Source organism: Anabas testudineus, chromosome 16 (genome assembly GCF_900324465.2).
Source record: "Anabas testudineus chromosome 16, fAnaTes1.2, whole genome shotgun sequence".
In the NCBI taxonomy this organism is placed as follows: domain Eukaryota; kingdom Metazoa; phylum Chordata; class Actinopteri; order Anabantiformes; family Anabantidae; genus Anabas; species Anabas testudineus.
Genome location: NC_046625.1, coordinates 1,705,453 through 1,725,803, shown reverse-complemented (window position 1 = coordinate 1,725,803; position 20,351 = coordinate 1,705,453). Strand labels below are relative to the sequence as shown.

General features: G+C 45.0%; 1 protein-coding gene across 1 annotated transcript; it reads left to right on the top strand.

The window, feature by feature from the left end:
* Positions 1-7,882: 7,882 nt before the first annotated feature.
* Positions 7,883-19,158, top strand: tp53inp1 (tumor protein p53 inducible nuclear protein 1). Its single transcript, XM_026371936.1, has 4 exons — positions 7,883-8,114; positions 11,352-11,719; positions 14,325-14,832; positions 15,095-19,158. The coding sequence occupies exons 2-4, from the start codon at positions 11,599-11,601 to the stop codon at positions 15,309-15,311; spliced, it is 846 nt and encodes a 281-aa protein (XP_026227721.1). The 5' UTR covers positions 7,883-8,114; positions 11,352-11,598; the 3' UTR covers positions 15,312-19,158.
* The last annotated feature ends 1,193 nt before the right edge of the window (positions 19,159-20,351 follow it).

The following is a 20,351-nucleotide window of genomic DNA, read 5'->3' as shown; positions in this document are numbered from 1 at the left end:
CGATCTGCAATCAAGAAAACAGTTTCACCAAATCTGCTGCTCACGAGCTGATGAAACACAACAGCAAGCTGAGAAAGTGGAGTCCCGACGAGGACTGTGGTGTGATGGAGACTTTGAACAGTGGAGATCCCAGTAAGAGACCAAATGCAAAAGGAAACCAGCACAGATTTAAAAATATTTTCCAGACATAATGTTATTGATCTTCTGTCAGAAGCACTTTTGATCCAGCGTTCTCTTAACCACTTCTTTCCTGTTAAGTATCATTGGATGACTTGTGGGGGTCATTAACCACTTATCTGAGCAGCTCTGCAGCACATTGACTAATCCTGTTTGCGTCGACCATCTGTGGAGGGAAACATCAAGTTGTTAAGCTTCTACTTCCTGTGCACAGATTCATCAGTGATCCTGTTTGTATTGATCCATCAGGCTTTGTACGCTGACAGGTAGACCGTGTGTCATTTCATGTTTAAAGTTAGTCCAACCTGATCAGCCTGTTTTCTGAATTTGACTCTTCTTTTATTTAGTTCTGATGAGTTAACTTTATACTTATAAGCTTTAGTGACCAGTCCCAGTGAAGTTCCCCTGAATCCAGCTCCTCTTGCACTTGTTTCTTCATTTAGTGTGTGAGGCGTGACGTAACTCTCATAACACACTTTCTAAAACTGGATCAGTTTTATTCAAGGCGCCAAAATCGACCACGACACGAGATGATCGCTGCATTGAGCTCAGTTCACTGAGAGGTGGAAAAGAAGCTGCACACACAGTAACGCTCCAACCTGCAGGACGTCAGTGGCAGCTGCTCATATAACATCTTCTCAGGTTAACTCAACTTTTCAAACTCAGAAACTAAATTTAACTAACTTTTCCATTTTCACGGCAGCTGGGGAGCTGTGTGGATTATAGTCACATGTCTGAGGTTGTAGGTGCAGTTTCTGTTTGACCACAGGCCTGAAAGACTTCAGCTCTCAGTCGTCTTCAGGAAGTTTCCTCCCTGTTGTTTCTTTTCACACATCCTCCTCATGTCGAGAAACATTTGATCAGAGAGTTGACGTGTCAGTGGAGAAGATTTCCTCCTGTCTCACCATCCTGCACATGCTGCAGATAACAATGACAGGATAAAAGATGAATTCCTCTCTTTGACAGTGTTAGAAACTAAAAGCATGATGGGAACTGTAGTATCAAAAATGTGCCAAAGAGAAATTAAGAAAATAGTAGAAGGAACAGAGTGAATTGATTTGTTTCGTGCTCCTCATCCTTGAAGCTTGTCCACATATCTGCAAATCTCCATCTGCACGTCGTCTGATTCCAGGAAACGATCATCAGGTCTGGGACAGATTCTGGATCCAGGACACAGACCTGTCCTGTACTCTCATTCTGTCCCCTGTTGATTCCTTTTTTTTTTATTTATGTGGTTCTTTTACCTCGGTGTTCATTCTGAGGTGGTTCTTATACGTTTTGTGTCTCTCTGCAGCCGCTGTTCTTCTCCTCGTGGCTGTTTTGTGTCAGCCGTTACAGAAGCTTCCAGCCTCATCAGGTGGTCGTGATTAACCACACAGTTCAGTTGACGTTCACATTTGGTCCTGGACGTCTTTTAATACGTTCATATTTGTTTCCTTTTTCTCAGGACTGTGACTCATTTTCTTCCCTCACGTTATATTTTGATGCAGACAGGAGTTTTATGACTTCTCCGCTCTATGGAGCTGAGACCTGGAGAGCAGCCGTCAGAGAACCAGCTCACAAAGGTGATTGACAGGACATTAACGAGCCAATGACCTTTGGGCTGCGCCCTCCGCCCCGCCCCCCCGGTGCTCGGCTCAGCTGATGCAACTCAGCAGCAGGATGTCATTCTTCAGTATCCTGCTGAGCTCGGTGTGTGAGGAGTTGTCTGGGTCGTCTGAGTCAAGCCTCCGTGTGTCTGATATCTGCTCATCAAACCTCCACCTCTGTCGCGCTGCATTTTTCCTCTGGGTGTGTTTGGTTTGTGGTCATGCATGTCAGAGCTCACGGTGAGATAAAGTCATCCTCCACCCAGACACCTTCGAGCATCAAACAGCAGGTTTAGTTTAACTAACCAGCAGCTTGAATTCATCATTTACACGAAAGCATCACAGCAAAGAACGTGACTTAGTTATAAAACACATGATGATACAGAGTTTAGCTGCAGGACTTGTTGTCAGGAGTCCGTGTTTCCTGCTTCTTCACAGATGTTTGTCAGATGATTGAGTGGTTTTGGACCCACCTCCACCTCCCAGGACCTTTTTGTATGTATCTTGCTCTGTTTTCAAACTGTCTCCATCACTCGTGTCGCATCTCGTCTTCCAGGAGACACAAATGTCCTAATGTTTAAAACGTACTGGACCCAGGACCTGACGGCAGACACAGTTTAAACCACTTTCTAGTGTAATGACCATGTCAGAAAAAAGAGAGAGTACAGTTATTTGTCTTTAATCTAATTGGTCTTATTGATCTGTGTTTGATCAACTATAATCTTTAATCCTTTTATCTACTCGCCTCTCTGCATTAGACTCTTTGTTTTAGAAGCTCTGCTGTAGAAATAGAGTTTGATTGATAATGTTGAGAACAAACAAGCAGACTTTTCCAGACTTGGCTCCTTGTACGTTCCTCTGTTAAACTACAGTGACAACAACACGAGGCCATTGACCCCTGCAGTTTTTACTGAGAACACTATTGTGCAACAGCGACAGTAAACATTAGCCACATTATGTAGAGACGCAGCAGAAGGAAGAAGCCCGTGTGTTGTTGTGGTGGACGCTGATTATTATGTTGGCAAGCAGGACATTTTGTTCACGCTCGTCCCAGTGACACCCGGCCAAACCAAAGAGGAACATAAATCAGCAGAGAGAGGAGACGCTGCAGAAAAGTACATTTTAACTGACTCCCTGTTTATTTTTAGTTTTTATTAACCCGAGCTGCACTTTAGTCGAGTTAGTGAGATTCAAAGACGTAACAGGTTTGTAAACGATGTAACATCAGTTTCTGTGCATTTTATACTTTACATTTAGCAGAAGCCAAATCAAAGGTTTCTGCTCCGTCACTCACAGAATACAGTAAATTAACCACTAGGAGGTCGGATCAAACCTACATTACATGATCGTGTCCAGTTGTACATGCACAGTGTGGACGCGATGATGTAACACCGGGGAAAGAAAACACAACAGGAAAGGAGCAGCAGGACGTCTTATCAGTGCTGTAATGTCAGAAAGGTACAGGTGTGACCTTGTTTTCTTTTCTTTGGAAAAAATCTAGAGTGACATGTTGTCCCTGTGACCTGTTTGTCACTGGGTTGTTTTTTGGTTTGGTTGATTAAAGACGGTGAAGCAGAAAGTAGGTTTGCACATTAGACCACCACAGAATGAGGAGTCAGTTAGATGATTCTGAGTCCGAGACACATTCTACTCAGGAAAAGCAGTTTGTGGTGTCACAGTATAAGATAACGTCTTATATAATAATCATATCTGAGTAGAAGGATTAGAATTGACATTGTTAAGCAGCTGCTGATGCCGCAGGCAAACTTAGATCAAACACAGGACTTTACATGTGCAACAAACAGAAAATGATCCTCAAAGACACAGAAAATAACCACAGACACAGAAAATAACCACAGACACAGAAAATAACCACAAAGACACAGAAAATAACCACAGACACAGAAAATAACCACAGACACAGAAAATAACCACAAAGACACAGAAAATAACCACAGACACAGAAAATAACCACAAAGACACAGAAAATAACCACAGACACAGAAAATAACCACAGACACAGAAAATAACCACAAAGACACAGAAAATTATTCTCAAAGACACAGAAAATAACCACAGACACAGAAAATAACCACAAAGACACAGAAAATAACCACAAAGACACAGAAAATAACCACAAAGACACAGAAAATAACCACAGACACAGAAAATAACCACAAAGACACAGAAAATAACCACAAAGACACAGAAAATAACCACAAAGACACAGAAAATAACCACAGACACAGAAAATAACCACAAAGACACAGAAAATAACCACAGACACAGAAAATAATCCTCAAAGACACAGAAAATAACCACAAAGACACAGAAAATAACCACAAAGAGATCAGATGAATGCAAAATGACAATAAAGAGACAAAGAAACGATGCAAAGACACATGAAATGCAAAAAAGAGATAAAATCTGACACACTGAGATGCAAAATGAGCACAAATGAAGATGAGATGAGATGAGATGAGATGAGATGAGATGAGATGAGATGAGATACAGTGATGCAGAATTCCCACAAAGACTCATTAAATGCCAACGAGATACGAACCGACACCGTTAATACAAAGAGCTGCAAATCCTCCTTAAAGAGACTCATCACGCATACGAAGAGATGCCAGAGTAACAACCTTAAAAACACAAAAGGAGGATGGTTTCACTTTGATATTCGTCGGCTCTCTTTGTCAAATCTCTCCTCCCAGCTACAGTATCATCACACGTTCTGTCCACTGTCATTAAAACAAACAGCAGAGCGAGACAGGAATGTTCAGACTGACACACAGACTCTTACGACTCCTCCTGAGCCGCTCGCTGTCAACACGGCAGCTTTGGATTTCTGTCCCAACCCTTCGTCTCTACGTCGAGAGCAGCCAGCTCCAAACAGAGTTCACATATCAGACCCTCTCAGGGATCTGAGTGACAGCAGGCGGGAGGTCAGAGGTCACAGCACGCAGACGGAGGAGCTGTCGAAGAACAAACTGAAGACGTTTCACTTCACTTTTGAATTTAGTTTCTACTTTTACGCAGCATCACGTCCAAAACACGTAACGTGAGTTTAAATGTAAACAAACACGCAGCAGTGCATTCTGGGAGGTCTGCCCGAGTTAAACCTGATTTAATGAGTTGAGTGACGTCTCAGCAGGTCAAATCAACTTTTAACTAAACTCACACGTGTTCATGAAGTTTTTACCCTGATGATTAAATCCGAGTCCTGGACCCAGACCGGGGACTCGTTTCAGGACCTTTGTGTCTTTTAAAGCTACAACATTCAGCTTCTGGGACTCAAACCAGCTGCAGCAGGAGGAGGACGACCGTGGTACAGAACAGACGAGAGTGGTACAGAACAGACGACCGTGGTACAGAACAGACGAGAGTGGTACAGAACAGACGACCGTGGTACAGAACCGACGAGAGTGGTACAGAACCGACGACCGTGGTACAGAACCGACGACCGTGGTACAGAACAGACGAGAGTGGTACAGAACAGACGACCGTGGTACAGAACAGACGAGAGTGGTACAGAACAGACGACCGTGGTACAGAACAGACGACCGTGGTGCAGAACAGACGAAAGTGGTACAGAACAGACGAGAGTGGTACAGAACAGACGAGAGTGGTACAGAACAGACGAGAGTGGTACAGAACAGACGAGAGTGGTACAGAACAGACGACCGTGGTACAGAACAGACGACCGTGGTACAGAACCGACGAGAGTGTTACAGAACCGACGACCGTGGTACAGAACCGACGACCGTGGTACAGAACAGACGACCGTGGTACAGAACAGACGAGAGTGGTACAGAACAGACGACCGTGGTACAGAACAGACGACCGTGGTACAGAACAGACGAGAGTGGTACAGAACAGACGACCGTGGTACAGAACCGACGACCGTGGTACAGAACAGACGACCGTGGTACAGAACCGACGAGAGTGGTACAGAACAGACGAGAGTGGTACAGAACAGACGACCGTGGTACAGAACAGACGACCGTGGTACAGAACCGACGAGAGTGGTACAGAACAGACGACCGTGGTACAGAACCGACGAGAGTGGTACAGAACAGACGACCGTGGTACAGAACAGACGACCGTGGTACAGAACCGACGAGAGTGGTACAGAACAGACGACCGTGGTACAGAACAGACGACCGTGGTACAGAACAGACGACCGTGGTACAGAACAGACGACCGTGGTACAGAACAGACGACCGTGGTACAGAACCGACGAGAGTGGTACAGAACAGACGACCGTGGTACAGAACAGACGACCGTGGTACAGAACAGACGAGAGTGGTACAGAACAGACGAGAGTGGTACAGAACAGACGACCGTGGTACAGAACAGACGAGAGTGGTACAGAACAGACGAGAGTGGTACAGAACAGACGAGAGTGGTACAGAACAGACGACCGTGGTACAGAACCGACGAGAGTGGTACAGAACAGACGACCGTGGTACAGAACAGACGAGAGTGGTACAGAACAGACGAGAGTGGTACAGAACAGACGACCGTGGTACAGAACAGACGACCGTGGTACAGAACAGACGACCGTGGTACAGAACCGACGAGAGTGGTACAGAACAGACGACCGTGGTACAGAACCGACGAGAGTGGTACAGAACAGACGACCGTGGTACAGAACAGACGAGAGTGGTACAGAACAGACGACCGTGGTACAGAACAGACGAGAGTGGTACAGAACAGACGAGAGTGGTACAGAACAGACGACCGTGGTACAGAACAGACGAGAGTGGTACAGAACAGACGACCGTGGTACAGAACAGACGACCGTGGTACAGAACAGACGAAAGTGGTACAGAACAGACGAGAGTGGTACAGAACAGACGAGAGTGGTACAGAACAGACGAGAGTGGTACAGAACAGACGAGAGTGGTACAGAACAGACGACCGTGGTACAGAACAGACGACCGTGGTACAGAACCGACGAGAGTGGTACAGAACCGACGACCGTGGTACAGAACAGACGACCGTGGTACAGAACAGACGACCGTGGTACAGAACAGACGAGAGTGGTACAGAACAGACGACCGTGGTACAGAACAGACGACCGTGGTACAGAACAGACGAGAGTGGTACAGAACAGACGACCATGGTACAGAACCGACGACCGTGGTACAGAACAGACGACCGTGGTACAGAACCGACGAGAGTGGTACAGAACAGACGAGAGTGGTACAGAACAGACGACCGTGGTACAGAACAGACGACCGTGGTACAGAACCGACGAGAGTGGTACAGAACAGACGACCGTGGTACAGAACCGACGAGAGTGGTACAGAACAGACGACCGTGGTACAGAACAGACGACCGTGGTACAGAACAGACGACCGTGGTACAGAACAGACGAGAGTGGTACAGAACAGACGAGAGTGGTACAGAACAGACGACCGTGGTACAGAACAGACACCTGTGGTAAAACCTGGACCTGGTCAGACCTAGTCCTAGTCTTAGTCTTAGTCCCAGTCCTAGTCTTAGTCCCAGTCCTAGTCTTAGTCCCAGTCCTAGTCCTAGTCTTAGTCTTAGTCTTAGCCTTAGCCTTAGTCTTAGTCCCAGTCCTAGTCTTAGTCCCAGTCCTAGTCTTAGTCCCAGTCCTAGTCCTAGTCTTAGTCCTAGTCCTAGTCCTAGTCTTAGTCCCAGTACTAGTCTTAGTCCTAGTCCTAGTCCTAGTCTTAGTCCTAGTCCTAGTCTTAGTCCTAGTCCTAGTCTTAGTCTTAGTCCTAGTCCTAGTCTTAGTCCCAGTCCTAGTCTTAGTCCCAGTCCTAGTCTTAGTCCCAGTACTAGTTTTAGTCCCAGTCCTAGTCTTAGTCCCAGTCCTAGTCTTAGTCCCAGTACTAGTCCTAGTCTTAGTCCTAGTCCTAGTCTTAGTCCCAGTACTAGTCTTAGTCCTAGTCCTAGTCCTAGTCCTAGTCCTAGTCTTAGTCTTAGTCCCAGTCCCCATTATACCCTCTGCACGGTGGATGTGCGCGTCACGTGACTTGGTGACAGACCCTGTCGCGCTTTTTGATTGGTCGAGCCGCTCCAGGTTCGGCCCCTCTGATTGGCTGCGCTCGCCGACGTCACGCCGATCAGCTGTTGGAGCTCCACAACAACAACAACAAAAGAGGGAGCAGTCGAAACGGACTGAAGGACAAAAAGCTCCGCCGCACTGTGACTCCCCATGAACAGTCCGTGATTTAACGTTATTTTATTTATTTCTTCCGCGAAGAAAACTCCCGTTTTTCTATTTTTCGAAAAGTTCCTCATCTACCTCAGTTTGTTCGGATTTTAATCCCGATCCGAGCTCGTTTCATCCCGTTCTTCTTCCTGCTGCAGGTGAGCTCTTTGTCTCCGTCCGAGGCCACTGCTCGGTTTTCAGCCTCCTCTCGTCAGAGACACACGGTGGTGGTTTGAAAGACTGTAATTAACACGGATGTTAACACGTTAAACTGCGTTTTTAAACATGGACGAAGCGTTTTATCTGGATTCTTGTGCTGTCTCAGCTCAGTGTTGCTAGCTAGTTTAGCCTCCTGTGGTTTCGATCCGCGAAACTTCGAGTTTTATTCTGACGACATTAATGAAAATCGTGTGTTCTGGTTTTTATTGCTTAATAAATTTAAGGAGATAAAGTTTATGCAGTTCTGCCCTGTGGGTGTAGAATTACAGCCTCCACCCCTTTTCTTTTGTAACCCAGAAAACAGCAGTCTGCTGTAGATCAGTGCTGGAACAGTTCGGGTTTAGAGCCCAACACACGGGCTGGTGAATCCCAGTAATGCTGAAATGTTTGGCCGATTAGTCGACAGGTTTGTGCTAAAGGACATGAATCCAGATAAAACTTGGATACCTGTCGTTTATTGACTTTAAATATCGAATCATATCTATTTCGGTATTTTCGCCAATGAGGATTTGGGATTTGTTGCTTTTGTCAGTTCATCGTCAAATTCAGAAGGTTTGGACAATTGGAGCTGTTGTGTTGAATTCTGAGAAACTGAGAAACGATTTTTAACTATTTTCTGTTGTTCTTAATGTCAGACAGTCGATTAATCGAACAAGATGTTCGTTCCCATCTTAATTTCTTACCCTCCTATTGTGGGACCTCTTATTTATTCTTAATTAATTTGTAGCTGCATCACATTAAAGGGTTTTAATTATAAGCTGCTGTTTTACAGCCTCTTTTACTTTTCCTTGAATAAATAATGACTCATTGAACCATTTAACAAGCCCGAGGCAGCTTTTCCTTTGTGTTGTGATTATTACAACGTTCATTTCCACTTTTAATCCCCGATATGTCGCGATAGTGTGGAGGAGGAACAGGTGCAGCAGATTATCAGCCTGCTGCTGTAGCAGTGAGTCCCTTAAAGCTGATCGACAGAGGCGGAGTTCGGCTTTTGTTACAGAAATGAAGAGCGTCTTCTATTGTGGTTTCTTCTTTGCATCTAATGAAGATGAGAAATACGAGCTGGCCAGATGACGTGAACGCCTCACAGCTGTGGACGACGTGTTTGATTCGAATCCAGTGCGCGTTCAAGTGCTGCTAAAAAAAGTCAGATATCTGGGGTTTGGGAGTCATCGATTGCAGAGGTTTGGGTTGAGTAAAAGTTAATTAATGGTGATTATGTAAAGGTATTTTAAATGTTAAAGGCAAAACCTAATTTAAAATTTAATGACACTCTGTCACTACTTATTAATAGTCTACAGTTCTTGAATATCAGTGTGCAAAGTTACTGCTTCTCATGTTCCCTGATGCTCTTCAAGGCCTATTATAGTGGAGAGTATATGTTAATCATTGTTATTTGATTATTTTTAACAAGTATTTAAAGTAACCCGTAAAGAAATATTTGCAGTTTTAGCTCTAAGGGTGTTTTTATCTTAGGACACACTTGGACAGATGATATCATTTGGAGCACTGTCATGTAATGTCACTATTTTTATCTTTACTGAACTAAACTGGGGCTGTTGTGTTTAGTTATTTTAAATCCAGTGATAAAGTCCAGAGTAGTTTATGTCTGGATGCTAATGCCACAAATCACCAGGTTAAAAGTAGCTGAGAGGCAAAACACAGGGTAAGAAAAGGCCATTAAGAAGTTCCTGCTCACTGTCACCGCCGAAGCTACAGCTGATTATTATTTTCATCATCAGGTGATAAATAGTTTTCTCTGCCACAGACCAATGTGACGTTTTCAGATATTCCGTTTCTGATCATGTGTGACAAAGAAAACCAGCGACTGTCCACATGTAAAAAGTTAGAATCATATCAAACACCTTGTCTCTGTTCGCCTCCATCACACCTGACAGGAAATTAATTCTGCCTCTGCGGCGCTCGTTCTCTTTACTGCCTCGTATGGGCCTGAGGTATTTGTTTGTCCTAGAGCGAATGCTAACACAACAGTCATAAAAGTGCTAGTTAAGTGTGTTTTACACCACTTATCTTGAGCACAGTGTGTGTGTGTGTGTGTGTGTCTAATGAGGGATGTGATGCTCGGCAGGTAAAACCAGCACCTGTAAATCTTTCCTGCTGTCATTATGTGCAGGACATGGACATTACTCTGCAATTTAAGATCATGTGCATGGTCTATAGTTCAGTTATTGACTATTTTCTACTCACTCGTTCGTCTTACCGTCTAAAAACCATGTGGGAATTGTGTTAAAGAGGCAGAACGTAGGTTTCCTTTTTAACCTGGAGCATTTACTGCATCTGTGTGATTAGATAATAATTACTTAACCAGCTGCTGAAATTCTTCCCTGACCTATTTTCTCTTTTGGCAAATCAACGCTGTAAATGTCATTTTACAGGAAACGCCACTTACAGAATGAGAAAGTTTAGTCTATCAGAACTATTATAAGGTCCCAATCGCTGCTTTTATAACAATCATGAATAAAGTGAAAGCAACACTCACGATGACCCTGAACAGAGTTCTCAGCTCCTCTTTATTTTTTACTCAGTGAGTTTCAGCTTATTGTTCAGTGTCTGGTCCACGGCTGAACGGTGCTGGTTCACTCTCACTGCTCTTACTGTAGCTTGGTGTGTTTTACAGAGGAAAGCGAAACACTTGAGGTGCATTTAGCATCCACAGAGTAGATATTTACTCAGAGGCCGGTGGAGACCAAAACCAGAGAGTAAATATTGAAGTTATGTTGACGCCCATCAGGTGAGCATCACCTGTTGCTCTGTGTCTGCTCTAGACTAACACGTTACCTTTAGTGCTGGATAGTATGGTAGACGTGTTGTCTGCTGGATTTGCTGCCACCATTTGGTCAAACGTTCACTTAATACAGGCTGAAGATCTGGGAAATAAACACTGCATCATTTTTCACCCTACTGCAGTAGAATAAGCACTTTTTAAAGCTGTAAAAGGGGAAATGTCGAGATGCTTTGTCATTTTAAAATCAGACCTGGAAGACGTTGAGATTTGAGCTCGACTGACTCGGACTTGGAAAAGCAGCTGAACTTTAAGCTCTAAACAAACTGTGAAGTTTAAAATAAGGATAAGTTGGAAAGTATTCTCTGAATATGTCCCGACGGCAGCTCGTTGAATCTCAGTTAATTAAACGAATCTCTTTTTCTCCTCTCAGGTTTTTTTTTTTGCACAGATCAGATCGACCCTGACGTTGAGCGATGTCCAGCCTGCGTCTCCTCGCTCTCAGATGATCCATGACCACTCCTTATTGATGCACTTTAGCAACTTTCCGGAGCCTCCCCCCCGCTGTGAACCCCGCAGCTGATGACCAAAGTGCCCGCCGCGCCTCCCTGCCGTCGCCCGGAGCCACGCGCCTCCCCCACCTCCTCCCTCGGCCTCACACCCCCACGGGACGTTCAGGGATGTTTCAAAGGTTCACCAGCGCCCTGTTCGGGGACGACGTGGAGGAGCTGAGTCGATGCAGCAGACCCGGAGACAAAGAGGGGGAGGAGGATGAAGACTGGATCCTGGTTAATTACTTGGGTAAGTGCCGTGAAGAATCAGCACCCGCACCTTTATGTGATGAGTTAAACCATAACACAACCCCCCCCTCTTCTAGCAGTTGTTGTTACCTGGTCAATAATGTGAAGAATCACAAACATGAAGTGAGTTAAACACGTTTTCAAGCAGATCTGAGTTACGATGATTCAGTCAAACCAAGGAGCCGCACGGTTTGTGCAGCCAGAGCGAGTTGAAGACACTCTAGATGTTTTAATGTCAGGTGAGAGTTGATCCAAGTTTCCAGAGCGGTCTGACATTAAAAAAAGATCCCAGTCAAAACAGACACGGCACCCGGAGAGCTCCAGCTACACACACAGTAACACACACTGTATACATAACACGACACACTGCAGCCGCGTCCACATGGCTCACAGTGACTCTTGGCACCGCTCGGTTTGGCCCGGCGTTCACCCTCCGCCGGTTTTGACCCGACTTGACTTGTCTCCGATTCCGCAGCTGTGTGAACTTGTCAGACAGGAGGGGGGGGAAACAGAGGCCGGGGTGGCATCAGGCAGTTTATGGAAGTCAACCTGTAAACAGGTCAAACAAAAGCCTCAGAGGAACTGGTGGAGGTAAATATAGATCCTGTGCTCCCGGTGGTTCCCGTTCTGGGCCTGTGCAGGAGGACATGTATGGGCACAGAGCTGCCTCCAGCACGGCCCACGCTAACCACACCTGGGTGCAGAGTGTTTCTCCCAGGTGCAGCAGAGGCCGAGGCTCCTCAGAAGCAAATGAAGAAGACGATGTTCTCGTAACTGAACCAACGAACAAACTGTTATGTGATGATGGTTAAGTCTGACGTTTAGTTTCCTGGATGATCCAAGCACCCCGGCAACACCAACACTTCCTGTCTGTGTGTTTGAGCAGCGGACACATTTCTGTTGAACCAGAATGAGGTTTTTAACCTCCAGTCATTTGTGTCTGTAGAATATTCACAACAGTCAACTAAGGATGTTTTTGCCCGTTTGAGACTTCATGTTGGAAATATTCTTTTATACTTGACTTAATATAATATTTCAGTAAACTAAAAGGAACAAAACATGTCATGTTTTCTTCTTTCTCAGCACTGAAATGGAAAACATCGAATTATACTTTCCATGTGAGCACGGCCAGCCCGCACATCCGTGTGCAGCCCAAAGTCTATGACCATAAACACCAGCTGCATGGTGAACATGTCCATGCAAAGCAGTGTAAACAGAAACCCATGCATGTCTGTTTTTTGGGGGGTGTACTGTATGATGATTTGCATCGAAAGAGGTACAAGTAGCGATCCTGTTTTGCAAAATCCAGCCGGCATGTGGCACATTTTGAGGCAAGCAGAAGTCGGACTGAACCCTTCAGACCGTGTGTCTCTGTGGTTCACAGAGGAGACGGGGTTGTGAGGAAGGTCAGCTGGTTCATTCATAATCCACCCTGACCTCATTAGCCCAACACACACTCCTCACTAACGGAGCTTCACTCCTGCTGCGGATGCCTCACACTTGAACCTCATTAGTTTGCAAACTCCTGCAGCCTGTGGAGGGAGAGTTCAGCTGCTGATGGACTTGGACGGCGAGGGCTGTGCTGCTGCCGAGAGGATAAAGAACGTGTGCAGATTAGCTGTCGGTGCAGCACTCTGTTGGTAAACAAGGATTTCACTGTCGACTCCTGGGAGCCACAGCCACCGGGAGGGAGGTGTTAGCGTCACGTGTAGAAGTAGCTGCACATGCACAGAAACATACAAAACTCCACGCACGTCGTAAACAGTCTGAGGTCAGAGGAGATGGTTTGATCAAGGTGTCTAGCTTCTAAACCTTGTTGCACTGGGTAAAGACCAAAAAACCGCTGAGCTGAGGTGTTTTACAAGGTTTATTCCCTTAAACAGAACTGAAATCAGTTATTTTTAGCCTCCAGTCTGACAGCTTGAGCTCATGTTGCCTCCCAACTTCCTGTGTCTCTGTGAATCATTAGAAGCTGATGTTGAGCTGATAGAAATAGCAGGCTGGGTCGGAGCAGGGTGTCGGCACGTTTGCTGTGCACGATGACTGAAGTGCGAAAAGTGTTTGTGCAGCTTCTTGTGATGGAAACTCTGGTGGTTGGAGCAGAGTTCCTCGCTCTTTGTGAGACAGGTTTTGCAGCCGTGTTTGCACACAAACAGACAAACGTGTGCAGGAGATTTCAGTTTGTCACGTGATGCTGAGCTGTTTGCTCGCGTGCCTGCAGCTCTCCGACTGCTGAGCATCAACAAAATGATTGTTTACGTCTGAAGGCTTCACTGCTGCTGCACAGACAGGACACAGCGCCTCCTCCTGGCAGACTGCGGGTTCTACACCACCTCAGGTGCTTTGATAGGTTGATGAAGGACATTTAAAGGAATATTCCACCAGAAGTGAATATTCTGAATGTCAAATTGGTAAATGCTGACATCATAACTTAGTTATGGTCAGTTGACTAATTTAATTGACAGTTTTAATGTTCAGTTAATTGTGAAGTAATGTGTCTCACAGAAACATTCTCAACAACGTGAATCTCTGCTGTTGTTCATAATCACACTGAGCACATGGGTCCATATGAGTCATAATTAATGTGACTGTTTGTCTCTCTGCAGCTGAAAGAGGCGAGGGCCTCTCTGGATCCACTGTTGGCCACGACGAAGATGACGATGAAGATGAAGAGGAGGAGGGGGGACTTGTGATGATCCAGTCCCCCATGGCCAGCGCCCCCATCCGCTACGCCTCCTGCACCTCCCTTAACTCCACGGCCGACACAGATCCGGACGGCGGCGCAGAGGAGGATGAAGAGGACGATGAGAACGGGTTCCTGCGTCTGGACGCCTGTTCCCTGGAGGAGAGCTGGTTCGTCACCCCCCCGCCATGTTTCACCGGCTGCGGCAGCAAGCCCGTCCTTCTGGAGACCAGCCCTCTGGAGAACCTCCTGATCGAACACCCCAGCATGTCCGTCTACGCCCACCGCAGCCCCCCTCGACTGACTCTCGACCCTCTGCCACGATCCCTCGACCTGGAGCTGGGTTTGTTGCCTGAAAACATGCCCAGCACCCCGACAGCCTCCGGTGGGAAGGAGAAGGCGAGGCGCTCGCTGGACAACCCTCGTCACAGGTAACATCCCGAGAGCCGGGGCCGAGATAAAACTGCTCCCAAATCTGATTTTATGTAATAATCATATAATAAGTCACAATTATGATACTGAGGCCTAATCCTGACCTGAAGTTGAAAATATTTAACTTTAACTAAATAGTTTTTTAGTTTAAATTAAAATTCAAATTACGTCTCTGAGTCTGAGGTCATAACTAGAGAAGCAGCAGGTCCTCAGACATTTTAATATTCAGTCACCTAACTTACTTTATGCCTCTGTCTGCAGGCAGGAGGTGGTTCAGCGTCGCTCCAGCCTCCACTCTGCTTGCTACGCTGCGGCGCTCTCCGCTCGCGCCGGCCTCCTGCAGCAGCGACCAGGTAACACCGCCCAACGCACCCAACCTCTGTCCCGCAACGCCCTGCGACGCATCAACCTGCTGCGCCCTGCGAAGGCCACCACCGTGCACCTGCACCAGCCCAGCCAGAGGCAACTCAACTTCTGAGGCGTCCTGACAACGTCACCTTCATCATCATCATCATCAACCTCGGTCCTTTACGCAGTATGGGAATCAAACACTGGTCACCCACCAACACGCTTCAGTTTGTTCTTCTCTTATCAAGAAATCATCACCAGCAACAAGTCAGTCGACATCATCAGCCATCACTTACACCTGATCTGTTCTGAAATGTGATTGGATGGTGAAATAGGGAAAATAGCTTCCTCCTCCACGCCTTCCTCCTCCTTACTCTTCATCCATCCACGTATCTGAGAAGAAGAGATGTGAAAAGAAAAGGTCACAATGTCTCACCCCTCCTCCTCCTCGTGTCTACGTCCACGTGTTCTTCTCACCATTGGACCAGTTTGTGTCCAATCACCAAGAGGAAGAGACGATGTCACGGCGACGTCCTCCTCCGTCTTTCTTTTTTCTTCTTGTTCTTCATCTTATTGTGTAGAATCAATGCTGTAGGTCACTTTACTCCGTGGCAGGTTCGCAGCGCAGCAGGATGGACGCGAGATGTTATTGCAGCGTCTCACAGCGTGATAGTTTAACACCTGGCAACTTTTTGGGCAACTTAACAGGAAACGGGGGACATTTCAGATCCTAAATCTCTTGAACGTGTGCAGAGCAGCGGAACCATGGTATCATTTAATCAGTGCAGGAGGGCTGTGATGGAAAGTTGCCCAAAAAATAGCTGGAATCTGCAGGTGCGTTTGTGTAACAGGTAACGTGAGCACTGGAGATCTGGAGTCACTGCATCTGACAGAAAAGGAAAAATCCCCTCAGATAATCTGATGTTAAAGTCACAGATCTACTTTAGACAATGAGCTCCTACGTTTCCCAGAATGCTTTTTCAAAATGCTTCAGTGTTGAATTTCTTCCCACTAGTGACATAAATGAACAAAGCAGCTGTAACACAGAGCACATGTTGACCCATTAAAGGGAGATTCTACAGATTTTACATGTCGAATGCTCAGTTTGTGAAACAGCTGTGTCGTGTCTCCTCTGTGTTAAAATAAATCTAAACTGCATGTTTGGAAGGTTGTTTACAAAGCAGCGATGCTCTAATTAAAGACACTCGTCTAGTTGCATCATGGGAAATGTAGGATCCAGTCTTTTATAAGTCCCATACTAGGAACTAAAGGTTATTCGGTATATCAGGCTCTGCTGCATCAGTCTGTTAATCTGTCTCTCACCAGTTCAATCTACCATTCAATCTTTCTGGGATTTTTCCTTTACGTCAGATCAGATCACCCTGCTGTTAACTGCACTATTTCCTCGCTGTCGTGTCTGCGGCGTTCGCTCAACCTGCCTCTGAATTTGTAATTCAGTACTTTTCACAATATTCTTTTGAAAAAAGGAAAAACAGTGGTAAAAAATGACTGGGTTAAATATCACTAACGCCTTGTTTTAACGGTAGCTTTGAATAGAAATGTAAAAAAATGATGTATTTAAAAAAAACTTCCAAAATATTTTTGAAAAGAAAAAAACGAATTACATATCAGTATGAACTTGTTATATATGCGTCTCTGGTTTCTTGCATAGGTATGTTTGGTTATGTTAGCGTGCAATCTGTTGCATGGTTGTGGAGTCGTTAGTGTCACGATGGTGGAAAAAGAAAAAGGATTATTTCTCTCTTTTTGTTTCTTTTTTGTTTTTCTTTAATGAATCTGCAGTCCACTTCTCAGGGTCACAACCAATCACCTTTACACTTTAGGAAAATGCAGATTCACTTGACGGCTGATGATTCTTTTGCTCGGACTTTTCCAGCTCTGTCCAGAGAGTTTCCCTCGTGAAAATGTTTGTGAGAAATAATCGACGTTTAGTTTAGTTTAGTTTAGTTTAACTCGGTCTGTGAAAATGAACTCCTGGCGCTCGGTCAACAGTTGGAAATCCATCAACGTGGAGAGAACGTTTCTTTTTATTTTTATTATGTGTTGCTCACTTGTACCTGACGTGGTTTAGAAATGTACTTTACTTTATGCTTTTTAACTGTTCTGTTTGTTAATTTACTTACATTTTGTTAAACTGTTCAAATATTTAAACCAAAACTGTAGCAATGATCTTTAACTGTTCAGTAGCTTATAATAATATTTTTTGTTGATGCTGTTGTTTTTATCTTTTACACGTTTAACAGTTCTCGGCTCCGGGGCTCTGAAGTGCTGAATGGTTTCATGTTGAATGAGTCTACTGTAGAGAAAGTGGAGCCCGGACCGAGTCGCCACACTGCAGAAGTAAAGGCCTGATCCGTCTTACAAAGCGACTGAATGCTACGGAAGCCCAGTTATACTGTGTAATTGTTAGGACTGTTAAAAATAGTTCAAGTCTGAAAAGTCATAATTAAGATACTTCTAAAATTCTAATTATAGCTAAAAGAATTTACCACAATCTTGACTTAAAGAGTCAAATATTTTACTTTTAATCTGTGGACACACTTTTAAAAATATTGCTGAATGAAAATAATTGATGAAAAGTTTGAATTCATAGGTTTAGTGTATTTTTATTTAGATAATTAATTAAAGTCTAAATGAAGTAAACAAAAGTCAGATTTTTATTTTTCGTTATTCTTTTATTTTTCTTTGTTTTTTCTGAACATGTGAAAAATCAGCCAAATAATTTCAGTTTAAACTTTATTTTTAGTAACGTTAAAACAAGTGAAGCAATTTTTACTTCACTTTTTAATCCAAAATGTTTTTAATTCCACTTTATGGAAGTGAACATTACAGACATCAACAGAAAATGATCAAACTACACTAAGTCAATTTAAAGTTGACGTTTGCAGAGTGAAACGTGTTTAGATTCACTAAAAGGGAAACAAGATTTAAAGCTTCAGTAAAGATTCGGTGACTTGTGTTGGAAACTTTTTGCAGTGTGGTTCCTGAATCTCCAGTCAAATCTAACTTCACGTTGTCTCTGTGGACTTTAGTATTAATAAGAAAGCACTAACAAATTTGTGTTAGGGGTCTGGCTGTACATAATATTAGAGTGGTTCTTTCTCTGGTGTATTTAAACTTTTATTTCTCCAGTGTCTCTATTACTGAACTTATTTTGTGTTACTACGATATTTTTGAAAAAGACAAACTTAAGGACAGAAGGGATCGGAGAAGACGAGCGCTGGTGATCTGTCTCCTGCCGTCAGGAGCCTCTAATGTTTTCATTTTATATTCAGTTTCTGTTCTCAGCTCATCTCTCCGACATCAGAATAACAGGGATTTATACTGTGTTTTTGTTCAATGCCTTGAAATTTGTGGATCATGTGCCTTCCAGGTTGAAATGTTGTAATGACAATGCATCAATGAAGAACTTGAACTCGTTTTCTTTTTTTTAATGTCCTGAGTGGATGTAATGAGTAGAAATACAAACACAGACATCAGAAACCGACTATGCACCACTCGGAGGAAGCTCCTGTCGCCACCACCCACCCTGCCCGTGTACAGCTTTTCTAGTGACTTAACGAACCAGACAGAACGATGTAGCAAAACCTCTTTTCTCCTGTTGTTTATTTAAAAAAAGACAAAAAGAAGCGTGAAGAATATTTTATGGCATTTTATTTTTCACCAAGTGTCGGACATTTTTGTTGTTTTCTTTTTTTGTGTAGTTTACTGGAATAATACAGCACTTTGCCAAAAAGAAAAAAACGTGTAGGAACTTTAGGGTTAACTTTTTATTTTATTTATCGACATAGCTGGTTTCTCTTCTTTTGTATTTTGGATGTGTGATTCATCAATTCACTCTGTTCTGATGTCAGAAACAAAACATGCTAATGAAAAAGAGGGGTCATCTGTTTTTGAACTAATAGTAAATACATGTGATCTCTTATTAGCCTATAATAAATGTTTTCATATGCAGATCTCCTGTCTCCTCGTCTTACTTTAGTTCATTTTACTTTTTGACTTGATTTATAGGAAATCCAAACTTCATACTGAGTTACTGTGCTGACATTGCTTTTCTATTGGTGCACAACACCTGACGTATAGTGCAGGGATGTTAGATCTGCTCCCTCATACTTTGGATACACAGTGTTCAGTTTGTGCACCGGCCCCTTCAGACCCCTGCAGAACCCTTCAGACCCCTTCAGTCCCCTTCAGACCCCTGCAGAACCCTTCAGACCCCTTCAGTCCCCTTCAGACCCCTGCAGAACCCTTCAGAACCCCTTCAGTCCCCTTCAGACCCCTTCAGTCCCCTTCAGACCCCTGCAGAACCCTTCAGTCCCCTTCAGTCCCCTGCAGAACCCTTCAGTCCCCTGCAGAACCCTTCAGTCCCCTGCAGACCCCTTCAGTCCCCTTCAGACCCCTTCAGTCCCCTGCAGAACCCCTCAGTCCCCTTCAGACGCCTTCAGTCCCCTTCAGACCCCTTCAGAACCCTTCAGTCCCCTGCAGAACCCCTCAGTCCCCTTCAGACCCCTTCAGAACCCTTCAGTCCCCTGCAGAACCCTTCAGTCCCCTTCAGACGCCTTCAGTCCCCTTCAGACGCCTTCAGTCCCCTTCAGTCCCCTGCAGAACCCTTCAGTCCCCTGCAGAACCCTTCAGTCCCCTGCAGAACCCCTCAGTCCCCTTCAGACCCCTTCAGACCCCTTCAGTCCCCTGCAGAACCCTTCAGTCCCCTGCAGAACCCTTCAGACCCCTTCAGACCCCTTCAGTCCCCTGCAGAACCCCTCAGTCCCCTTCAGACCCCTCAGTCCCCTTCAGACCCCTTCAGACCCCTTCAGTCCCCTGCAGAACCCCTCAGTCCCCTTCAGACCCCTTCAGACCCCTTCAGTCCCCTTCAGACCCCTGCAGACCCCTTCAGACCCCTTCAGTCCCCTGCAGAACCCCTCAGTCCAGCCATGTGACACTGAGACAGCTCCTCTGTGCTTAGAATAACGTCTGTCATTTTAACTTTTGCTGCTGGAACGTGAACCCTTCAGTCCCCTGCAGAACCCCTCAGTCCAGCCATGTGACACTGAGACAGCTCCTCTGTGCTTAGAATAACGTCTGTCATTTTAACTTTTGCTGCTGGAACGTGAACCCCACAGTGAGCTGCAGAACCCAACAGTGAGCTGCA

Excerpts from the sequence above, each read along its gene's own strand:
- tp53inp1 (XM_026371936.1), top strand. The coding sequence starts at position 11,599 with ATGTTTCAAAGGTTCACCAGCGCCCTGTTCGGGGACGACGTGGAGGAG. Across the intron at positions 11,720-14,324 it reads GATCCTGGTTAATTACTTGG|CTGAAAGAGGCGAGGGCCTC; the intron begins GTAAGTGCCGTG and ends GTCTCTCTGCAG. Across the intron at positions 14,833-15,094 it reads CTGGACAACCCTCGTCACAG|GCAGGAGGTGGTTCAGCGTC; the intron begins GTAACATCCCGA and ends CTCTGTCTGCAG.